Source organism: Zophobas morio, unplaced genomic scaffold, assembly GCF_036711695.1.
Source record: "Zophobas morio isolate AGI-343-1 ecotype UQ-CSIRO unplaced genomic scaffold, CSIRO_AGI_Zmor_V1 ptg000002l, whole genome shotgun sequence".
Lineage (NCBI taxonomy): Eukaryota > Metazoa > Arthropoda > Insecta > Coleoptera > Tenebrionidae > Zophobas > Zophobas morio.
In genome coordinates, this window is record NW_026972107.1 from 26,361,278 (window position 1) to 26,373,170 (window position 11,893).

At 37.3% G+C, this 11,893-nt stretch overlaps 1 protein-coding gene across 1 annotated transcript; it reads right to left on the reverse strand.

Moving 5' to 3' along the window:
• Nucleotides 1-5,276: 5,276 nt before the first annotated feature.
• LOC135132273 (uncharacterized) lies at nt 5,277-7,963 on the reverse strand. The gene is made up of 5 exons (XM_064060344.1): nt 7,800-7,963; nt 7,744-7,747; nt 7,546-7,602; nt 5,755-6,398; nt 5,277-5,695 (listed from the first exon to the last, which is right to left on the reverse strand). Exons 1-4 carry the CDS (start codon nt 7,961-7,963, stop codon nt 5,826-5,828), a joined length of 798 nt encoding a protein of 265 aa, XP_063916414.1. The 3' UTR covers nt 5,277-5,695; nt 5,755-5,825.
• Between the last annotated feature and the right edge of the window lie 3,930 nt (nt 7,964-11,893).

Here is an 11,893-nt window from a genome sequence, read left to right on the forward strand (position 1 = left end):
AGATAAAGCGTGAATTGTTAAAGTATACGAATAGATCATTTTTTTCGACACTGGCAATGAATATAAACAACGAAAATTGTTTAGTCTGTTACATAATGCCATTAGGCAAACATTACGACGTTTTCATTTACATTTATATTCTTCATTTTCTGAGATACTATATACTACAGCATACCTACTGTAGGGTCCACTTGTCAAAAATTGTGAATTTCGTGTCCTCGTAGCTCCTAGATTATAACAAGTTCCTGATCCGTTTCCGAAACTACTGGGGTGTTTGTCGAGAAACTCCAGATGTATTTTAAGAAAATCGTGTTCATGGGAAGATGTCTATGTAGTTTATGATCCAAAACTGTGATGACGTCAGCTCAAAAATTTGGTAGGAAAACTATTAAAACGTACAAAAAAATATGATTCGACACCACCCCTGCTTTTGACCTTATGTATGTAAATTTTTGGAAAAAACTTTAAATCCGGACCCACATTTCCCCTGTTTGTAATTTAAATATTCACCCTATTTGTCTATTTTGACATATCGGAATTTCACCTTACTCTAAATTGCTTTAAACGAAAATAAAAATTGGCTACAGCTATGACAAATTTTGATAGCATAAGTTTTTCATTTTCATTTTTTTTAATTCTCCATATTCATCTTATGCTAGATTTTTATCGTAACATAACGTGGAATTGCCCAAATGAAAAAATTCATTTCCCTAATGAATGTAATATGTAATAGGTAGGTGCTGAAAAACGTGCATGCACACCAGATATTAAAATACTGTTACGATGATCGGGTATTTAAAATCGGCGTGATTAAAACTCAACAATTTATTTCTTAGTAACTCAAATTTACACGACTAATTACACAGCCATTATATACAGAATAATTCCGACTGGAATGGATTTGACTAGACCCTACTTCTTCCATTGGACTTCACTGACTGTTCTCGACTGTGATTCCCATTTAAACAGCCAGGCGGTCCTTCTCGAAAAGTCGCCGTCACCGCTTCTAACCTTTTCTTGAGCGAACGCCGTCCGGCCGGGCCGCCGTCACCGATGATGGGTCACCCATCATCGCCGCACATACTAAAAAACCGATAGGCGTCGTACCGGGGCGGCGTATGAGTCCATTTCGTAACAATACTACACATTTAACTCTGCTGCTGTTAGTTGTTATTATTTATTAACGAACAAAATATACATCATTGCAAGTAGTCTATAAAAATGTAGTTTATACTGCTGTACACAAATAGGAAACTTGCTTTTATCCCTCTACTGACGAATTGTTACTTGTTTGTATCTACAGCTACAGCTTCATTTAATATCAGGAAAAAACACAGTTACCTTCATGTTACTATAACAACGTGTAAGTATTAAAAACATTAAAAGATCGATGTACTTTTATAGTACGTAAACACTGACGTGTCAGAGCCCTTAGACCCACTTGAATAACGCTGCCGACCCATTTATCGTAATTTACCATGGTTGTCGTTCTTCTGTGAAGTGGCAAAGAGCGGAACTTACGAAATTATGTATGACTTCACTCGCCTTTGCAAACATCTCAATTGTGAGTATCTTCAGCTGCATTCAAATGCACACTTACGTGAACATGAATTGTAGTGCCAATAAAAAGGGTAATTGCTTTAAAATCGATGGCTGATAGTAACAGGTTGAAATTCATGATGGTGAACAAACAAATATCGATGTAGTTTCAGATCATTAAGCGCTTAAAATGCACCACTGTTAAATAAAGAAGGCAATGAAAGGTGTAATTGATAACAGATGAGTGTCTGCACTCAGGCAGTTTTCCACAGTGTTGGATACTCGGATTTTATTCGTCAAATATCCATCGTTAACTCAATTAAACATGGACTAAGATTCGATTTGTTCCGCCTTTTGCCTCCGGGCCAGCACGCTCGCAGATAATTACTGCAAAAACTCTTATCTTCGCGTCTTTTTTTATGATGAGGTTTTCCTTCTAAAGAAGTTCAGATTTTTAGTATGTTCTTTTTAAAGTATTAAAAACGTAAATGGTTTTAAAAAAATTAAACTACTTTAGCAATTAAAGATATTTCATCAAATTTCTACTTATTTCTTGTAAATTTATCAGGGGCGGCCGGTGCCGGGGAGCACAAGGGCACGTGCCCCCCAAAATTACAACGTCTACAAACACACTGGACATAGCAAAATAGTAATTTCCAATATTTAAAAAATTATCCGGAAATTTGTGTCATAATTATCAAAACTAATTTTTTTATCTCGCTCCACTTGTATAAAATGTATCAAAACTTACTTCCACTTGCATCTAAAGATGTGTCTTGGATATATCATATGTAATTTCTATTGAAATGCTGATTAAAAGTCCGGCACAGAGACCGAATGGACCGAATCATGGCTGATTTAGATGTTTTGTTTACACCGTTGCCATGGAAACTACACGTCGTAGCCGCCTGATATGCGTCTGATACAACTGGATTGTGAGCCCGTTGCGACCGTGCTCTGGAGGATTGAGTTACTATCGCGGGTTTTAATTTCCATTCTGCGCAAACATGTATGATAAATATTCTTGGATAATCTTCTCGGTAATACAGACATTCGGAAACAACTACACACCGCTTATATTAATAATATTCGGGCACATAACGCAAGGGTCGACAAAAATCGCCATATATTACGCCGATTAATTTTATGGCTGCACTGGACTTTATCAGATCATTTGAAAGAAGCAATGGTTTTTAAAGGAACGCCTAAAACTGTCCAAAATGAACTTTTAGATGCCATGAACACCGAAGGCAGAAAGGTATGTGGAGAAATCCTTTTTTATTTTTATTGAATGTATTTTTGTATTTATTTCCATCACACAATTTCGTCTATTAATTGGTAATAAGAACCTGTTTTAAATCTTCAAATTTAACTCATCAATCAAATTGTGTGCCCCCATTTCAAAAGGTCACCAGCCGCCACTGAAATTTATCAGAATCCTTATTTTTTGTTTAAAATTCCAAGCAAATAATAGTACGTAAAAATATTGTACCTAAACAAGGTTAGAAATATTCTTTTTTAACATAACAAAGGCGCAAGGATGGGGTAGTTTGTATACTGATTTCCATAAAAATCCAAACACCTTGAATTAGTTGACTGATAAAACTGAAAGTTTTACCAAATAGGTATGCATTAAATCGAACTAAAGAAATGATTAAAATAACAGACCTAAAGCTTGTGAAATAAAAAATGTATTCAATAATGTGTGGGTCCACCTTGATTTCTAATGCACTCATGTACTCGGCGAGGCATGCTTGGAAGAAGATGGTTTATGGTGTCCTGTGGGATCTCGTCCCAAGCTTCCTGAAGCCGCATACGAAGGTCATTTAAATTATTCGGGGATGCTGCAAGTTACTACACGTGTGCCCATGATATCCCACACATGTTCGATTGGTGACAAATCTGGTGAACGAGCAGGCCAGTGGAGAACTTCAACATTATGTTGTTGAAGGTACTCTTAGGTAAGGAACTGCAATCGGCTCCAGTACGATGTATTCTCTTCCATTCAAATTTCCCTGAATGAAAACTAGAGGGGACCTGCTACCTTGCGTTATTGCCCCCCAAACCATCACGCCTTGTGTGAGAGCTATATGGCGTTCAACAGCGAAATTCAATTTCGGCGTTCTTCACGTAATCGCCTCACCCCCCTACGTCCATCGTGAGCCCAAAGACAAAACCGGGATTCGTCTGAGAACACTACCCGATTCCATTCGTGGTCCCAGTTTGCTTGCTCGTTGCACCATTGCAACCTACAAGCACGATGTCTTGATGTCAATGGGAAGCAAAGATATGGTCGATATGAACGCAACCCAAACGACCTTATTCGGCGATAAACTGATGACATGGAGGACGTATGCTCCAACGCACCCATCCGATCAGTTGTAATTGCATGAGTGGTAGAACATCTGTCTCGTAGGGCAGCAAATCGTAGGTGACGGTCTTCGCGTGTTGACGTTCTTTGAGGACGACCAGATCCACGAATTTGCTCATGACTCCTTCCTCAGACCACCTCCTCCAACACTGCAACACCGTTGAAACACTACGGCCTATACGGTCCGCAATTTGCGGTACTGAAAAACCGGCTTTTCTCATACCGACAATGTGGCCTTTTTCAAACTCACTCAAAGGATGAAAATGAACCGGCTCACGACGTCTTGGCATTTTTCACCTTGTTTTATACGCGATGGCCCTAAAATTTTCTACACAACTAACGCAAATCAACTAGCAAAGCAAAATTCTTCTAGACGAAACGTTATTTGCAAAAGGTAAAAAGGGTAAGATAACGTTAATGGTTTTTGTTGAAATTTTAATCATTTCTTCCATGACTGTCTCCATATTGGACCCGATAATATGAACAAAATGGCTCAACTCCTTCGAGGTGTTCGGATTTTTATGGAAATCAGTATATGATAACCAAGGCGTCTGACCATCATAAGTGGGATGGTTGAATTGTTCTGGGGCTCCATACCACGTTATATGAACCAAATGTTGCATTTTTCATTATTTTTTCAAATTTCTTCATTTTACTCTCCATTCGATCTTCCATGGTTTTCATTCAATCTTCCATAATGTTTTCTATTTGGTCTTCTATGGTTTTCATTCGATCTACCATACATTCCTGCACTGATTTCTCCAACTCACTCTTTAGCTGATGCTCGACTTTCTCTCTTATTTTTTGGTCCATTAAGATTATATTTTCTCCGACATTTTGGATAACTTGCAAATTTGCTTTAATGTCGTTCATTCATTCGGTCTTGAATTTCTGTTATTTCATTTTTGTTTGCTTCCACGTCCTTTAGGAATCTTTCGGTTAGTTTGCTTTGCTTATTTATTTTCACGTCCATTTTTTCGTTCATTCTTTCATCTCTTGCGTCCATCTTATCGTCGATTGTCTTGTTTCTGGCGTCCATTTTTCGGTCCATTTTTTCCGTTCCTGTATTCATTTTTTCCATTTTTGCGTCCATTTTTCATCCATTTCTTTGTTTCTTGTATCCATTTTTGCGAGCATAACCATGATCTGCTTTACTTGTGCCTCCATTTTCGCAGCTTGAGCTCTAGTCTCAACAAGCATCAGTGTTCAAAATTCTTGTCGAATCTGTCCGTAAATCTTCGTAAAACCAATTATTAATCTCGAATCTCACTTCCGATACCAGTTTTATGCTACTCGGTAATCAAAAATCGGCGAGGGTTAAACTCAACAATTTATTTCTCGGTAATACAAATTTATATGCCTAACAACACAGCGATTATAATTCCTCAACTTAGACTCTAATATTCTCGCGCTGACTAACCTAAAAAGCTGACTGCGCTCGAGGGTGGTCTCTATTCAAACCCATACGATCCTTTCTGGATGGTTCGCCGCCATCACTTCGAGCTCATTCTGGAGGCGTCGGCCGAGACTTTCGCAGAATCGTTTCTAGGCGCTTCTTTTAATCGAACCCCTCCCGACCGCCGTCACCGATGATGAGTAACCAGTCATCGCCGTACATACTAGAAATCCCTTGAGAAAACCCATAGGCGTCGTAGTGCGGCGGCGTATGGGTTTATTTCGTAACAATATGATTACTGAAAAAAGTTGACGAAAGAGTCTACAACTAAGAATGCATTCTTCAATTCTGTTTTCTTTGACATCGGTGTAACTGTAGAAACTCACAACCTATACAATTTTGTTTAAAACAATTCATTCATTTCGTTTCAAAATATTTTTTATTATACCTGCATCAATCCTTGATTAAAACTGATTACCATTTCTTAACTGAAAACTAGTAGTAACTTCTGCATTTTCACTATTTGGTTGAAAGTCTATATATGTTGATGAAGTTAGTTGATTCAGCAACAGATGTGTTAAGAACACCAGCAATGCGCTTGGAAACAACTATTTTGTTTAGAGTGGATTCTTCAATATAGCCACTAGCCACGCTCGAAGATTTCCACCCTACTTGACGTTTCAGCTCATCCACGCTCACTCCACTATTTGCCATGATCATAGCCAAACTTAGTCTAAAAGCATGACCAGTGTATTTCTCAGCGTTTGAGAGATTCAGAAAATGGGCTACATGAAAAGGACATTTTCCAAAAGTATTAATTCCAACGATTTGCTTCGTGCATTTTCCATTGGCATACTTCAAAAACACTCTATCTGTAGTTAGATTTTCTGGACGGAGTGACAGATATTTGTTGAATAACTTGACATACGATATGTCAGAGTCATCAATAACCGCAAATTTTCGGCCTTTTTCCGTTTTAGATGGACGAATAGTGATTAATAAAGCAGGACCCTCTCTCTTAATGTCAGACATACACAAATCACAGAGTTCATATCCTCTACATGATCCAAATATACCACAAATAGCTACAACCTGAAAAGCAATAACATTGATTAACAAATTTAAATGTTTTTAATCATTTCGGAGGCTTTCACGGTCGAAATCAATACATGATCATTTTCCGGGTTGGAACCGTGTAAATTGAGTTTTTGGGCTCAATGTTTCTCACACTTTCGTAAGTGGCATATTCAGGAGCAGGGTTAAGAATACGGCAAAAAAGCACCGTAACTCAGTATGTCAACCATACCAGAGGCGAAACTCTTTTGAGGGGAAGAATTTGGTTACGGCCTATTTAAAGCTTTTGAAGACACAGCCATTGAATCCGCCCAACTCAAACCCAAAGTCTGGTTCCGCTACATGGCTGACACATTTATCATATGGCCCCATGGTCAAAACGCCCTTTTAGTCTTTCACGACCATCTCAACAGTCAACACCCCGACATTCAGTGTAAACATGGCAACATGGAAGTGGAAACCAACAATTGTCTTCCTTTCCTTGATGTTATGGTAACAAGGTTACCCGAAGGTCGACTTGGTCATTCAGTCTATCGAAAACCTACCCATACCGATAGATATCTTCACGCTACGTCTCATCACCACCCCGCCCAAAAACGGTCTGTCATTGACTCCCTAATTCATCGAGCCATTACGATTTGCCAACCGGACAAACTCCAAAATGAATTAGTATATCTCCAAACATGTCTTCGACAAAATGGATACGACCACCACACTATCAAGTCAGCCATCCAACGTCGACTTAATCCCAACTCTGAAAACACTTCAAAAAATCGCCCAACTGATCTCGTATCGAATGCATATCTCCCATGCATTTCTCAGGTCACCAACCGTCTGGCCAAAATAGTTTAAAAAGCAAAAAGTTAAAGCAGTCTTCAAACATGCAACTAAAATTGCACAAATTTTTCCTTCCGTCAAAGATTCTCGCCAAGTTCTAGACTGTAGAGGAATATACAGCATTCCCTGCTCCTGTGTTGTAAAATAGATAAGAGAAACTGGTATGGTTAACATACTGAGTTACCGTGCTCTTTTGCTTTGTTCTTAACCCTGCTCCTGAAGATCCCACTTACGAAAGTGTGCGAAATGTTGACCCCAAAAACTCAATTTACACGGTTCCAACCCGGAAAACGATCATGTATTAAATATGTTTTAAATTGGTACTTACTTGCAAAAACAAGAACGTATCATCTGGGGCTTCGGTAAAAAATGTACTTAACTTCTTCTGGAAATACCAACGATTTTTTAGGCTCATAACCTTTGTTAATTCCTTTCATAAAAGCATGGAGTTTATGAAAATCAACTAAATTAACTCCTTTTTTAATTCTCAACATTGAAATTTTAAGTGAATACGATTTATATTGACTTGACTGTAAAGAATTAAAAAATTAGTGGTAAAAATTTAATAAATTACCGTTTTACCATTTCATGTAAGCAGGCATCACTGTTTCGTCCACAACGTCGGAATTTTTTCTTGCCATCCATTTCACTAATCTGTCGTATTCTTTACAGTACGCAACTTGGAATTTCTCAGGAATTAAACTTAATTCTGCTTGTTCTGCCAATTTTTTTATATCTTCATTCATTTTGTACCAATTCAGGAAGGTTTTTGCTTGATTTTTTTGCTCAAACATAATAACGTAAACAAACAATTTCTGTATAACTCTGTTATAACTAACTCTATGGAAACGATTGGATTTCAAAACCATCACATACAACCTTTGATCATTACAAATTTATTATTTTCATTCTAATTTTCACATTGTAGTGCAGGTATAATAAAAAATAGCGTATAATACTTGTGTATAAGCTCCTTTAAAACACTAACGACGATAAAAGCACTCCGCTAACGCGTCATGCTTTTAAACCCGTCGTGCGTGTTTTAAAGGATTGCTTATACACTCGTATTATAATATACTACAGACAAGCGAACAAAATGTTGGCAATTTGTTGTTGGATGTTGGCAATATTTTTCTTGGATACAGCTATTTGTATCTGGATACATGTTTTCAACAGTATTATACTTGTCTAAACCAAAACAGTTCGTCGTTCCAAACCAAACTCAGTTTTGAACTAAAAACGGAAGAGACTGTTTTTGCTGGCGCTAGTGCTGCTTTTATCACAATAGCTGCACACACCCAAAAACGAAAAAGAAGGCGGTGCCAAAGAGACTTTTTAAAAAATTGAACAAGCCATGGCGGCAACTTGATGTCTGAATTACTTTTTAACGATGGTAGCTCGGTCCGCAATTTGGTCAGAAAAACAAACATTTAATTTTTTTAACGTTATGAACAGCTTACACGTGGCGCACTCTTACACATACAGAGTTTAAATGAAACTCTAAATATATATCAAGAATATTAACATACATATTGGTAAGTAAGTACCTAAACCAATATAGGTAAATTTTCTCAACTTGCCACATCATCACTATGTCCATTGTAACTTTGATTACCCCTGGGCAGAATCACTTAAAATTTAACTTTCACTATAGTTAAAATATCACTGGATTAAATGGCTCAAAAAAGCCACTCAGCCCTACTCATACGCATCCTCTTTCTGGCTAGTAGCCGGAAAATCGTTACAAAAACGGCCCTAATTGGTGAAATTGTTTCCTGATTAACACAAACGGTATTAATTAACGTCATTTGAATGGGCAGTGAGGACGCGAACGAGCGTAAACAGAAGCCGTGCGACAAAGCAGTGTCCCTGTTGACGGTAAGAATACCGATTGATCAGCCGAATGAGCTAGTATCGGGTGCAGACCGTGGAATAATTTAACGATGCGCCCCCTGGATTTACGCGTGGACCCCTACCTGCCCGATATTACAATATTTACGATATTACAACCGTCGCTGCACGTGTGCGCATTTCGATGGGCACTTGAACGTTCTAAAAACTGGCCGTTTTTTCGAATACTGATATATAGGTAGTTTGTGCTAATCTCATCAAAGGGGTGTCTTTAGCACCGTGCCAGTATTTACATACATATAGGGAGATGAGGTGCGTTTGAGGGATTGGTGTCGGTGTATTGGAACTAATAGGTGCTGAGCACGGCTCGCGACGCGGTCATTTCACCGGAAAACCGTTTGGTGTTGACAAATCAGGCGTACTTTACACTCGTATCGTCGGACTCAACTAACTGAACATTACTGCATTACATTGGCCCGAACCACCTGTTTCGGCAAGTCTTGTGTTTGCAAAAAACGACAAGTCACGGGAAGTATACGTGATAGAAAAGACGAGAAAGTCGAGAGTCTACAGCCCTTGTTTTGGTAAAATTTGGAAACAATTTAATAAGACAAATGAAACTTATCATAATGAATGTGCATACTAGGAATAAGGGTGGCCGATACGGTCTCTTCAATGCCAATAATCGATATTCCATTGCATCGAAATCCCACCATGCCGGAAAGTATCAAAATTGCACGTATCATTATAAACGCTATATATAGTTAAAATCCGAATGTATCGGTAAAATGGATATTGCAGTGTAATGAACAAATGTTACTCTATATACGTAGTTTTGTTTCATTTAAAAATCATACCCTAAAAACATCAAACGTGAATATTAAATGCTCTATTGTTTGATATTGGAGATATTAAATTTTGAAATTGTATTGAAAATCTCATGCGGCAAAGGCAGAGACTCTTAAATTACTGTTCGAATTAAAAATTGTTAACAGATAAGGACTAGTAGCAATATTTCCTGTTTTCAAAAACACGTCATTTTTTCCATAAAATTTAATGTTGAAAGATTCGTAATTGAAAATTCAACTTTTGTTTAGCCAAACAGCTGGAAAGTACATTTTTGGCCAGAAAATCTTGGCCAGTATTTTTCTGACGTTTAAAAAAAACACGATGTAGTCTATGCTTTATTGTCATAATGACTGACACTTTTATAAAATAAACTTTGGCATACGTCATCATCCACATTCCAGTCTACGTCAAGAGGACAAACATGGCAAATTTGAGGTTATAAGTACGTAAAGCCTGTTTTAGAGCTTATGTCACTCGAATGACAGAACTGCCCAAGATTTTGTGGCCGAAACTGTAAAACTAATAACAGATTTTGTAGGAAAAGTTTAGACCTCCTGCCTCATGTAAAATTTAACTTGACAGTTCAGAAAAAAAATTGTTCGCCCATAAAGCACAGCATTTCAAATCGTTTCGAGAAATTAAAAGATCTGATTTTGCGAATTTTATTTTTTATGAGAACTCTTATAAATTAAAATAAAGATATGTAGGTGTGTGATATTCAAGTAAAGGTAAAGAAGTATGCTACGCATTTTTTCAAGTGAGTTTTTCCATTACAAAATTTTGTAATGACGTCATCAACATTTTTGGGAGGACACATATCAATTTAGATAAATGCAGTGTAATACTAATAATAACAATACTGTATCCCTAAATTTTCGAGAAAATAGAAGTAAATCCTTTTTGAATCTGGATTTAATCAATAAAATAATGAAACAATTTAATCACGTCCGTCGTGTGTAGTAGCAGAGCTGCAACTAAATGAAAAGTATTTATAAGTACTAGTAATTTAAAATAAATAGCTGTAACGCTAGTCGAGACTGTACACGTAAGAGTGAAACAGAGGAATTAAACAAAATGACATTTTCTACGAATTGCAATAACCGGATCAGAATGCGATGGACTCGATTACTATACTTCCTTTGACTACGCTCAATAAGTAAAAATGGCCTCTCAGCAATAATAACAACTTGAATTGTTGTAACGTTTTCACGTGACAACTACTTAGAAGTCGCCTTCCCGCGCCGGTGCTCAAGTACCAGGAGCGAACTCTTATGACTTCTTTACCTTTTAAAACTCAATACTAAATCGGAGAAAGAGAGGGTGCCACTCAGTCGTTAAAATCTCAGAGAGATTAGGAGGTAGGGCTGAATCTACTCAAAACTGGACGATGATTTTGAGGCGCCTTTAAAAAAAAACTCCTAACTTAAACAATTCAAAATATGTAATTACTGAAAGGCTGGAAAATGTAAATGAACAATTTTTCGTAGTATTCTAAAATAACAGATTATAATTTAAATGAAGTAACAACAAAGTGGTGGTATGTGTTACAAATCTAATAATTAAGTGATTCAAACCTGTGGTTACATCGTGACAATGCTTACTGTAGTGGCGTTAGCAATTTTTGTTGTTACGCAAGAGTGTCCAAAATAGTACCTGAACTTACGGCTGCTTCAACACTTCCCCCCAAATGTAGCTATATTCGTAGTTAGCATTTACGTAACAGGTGATCTTACGCAACAAAGAGTACAAAAATGAACGATTCGCAGCTAAATGAACGTACTAGCAATTATACACTAAAAGCCGCTTATCTATTTTTACTATAAAACGACAAAACTTTTTTACTATAAAACTCTTATTCTTAGGCAAAACTAAACCCACTATTTCTGCGAGAGACTGGAATTTACGAGGACGCACAAGAAAGCACAACGGTTAAATTCAGAACCATCAAAAAGTGTCAGTAAATTAGAATCCTTTAA

What these genes read in the sequence shown, in the direction of transcription:
- LOC135132273 (XM_064060344.1), bottom strand. Translation starts at nt 7,963, where the DNA reads ATGAATGAAGATATAAAAAAATTGGCAGAACAAGCAGAATTAAGTTTA. An exon ending in ATACGTTCTTGTTTTTGCAA is followed by an intron (nt 6,399 to 7,545) that starts GTAAGTACCAAT and finishes ATTGCTTTTCAG; the next exon opens with GTTGTAGCTATTTGTGGTAT.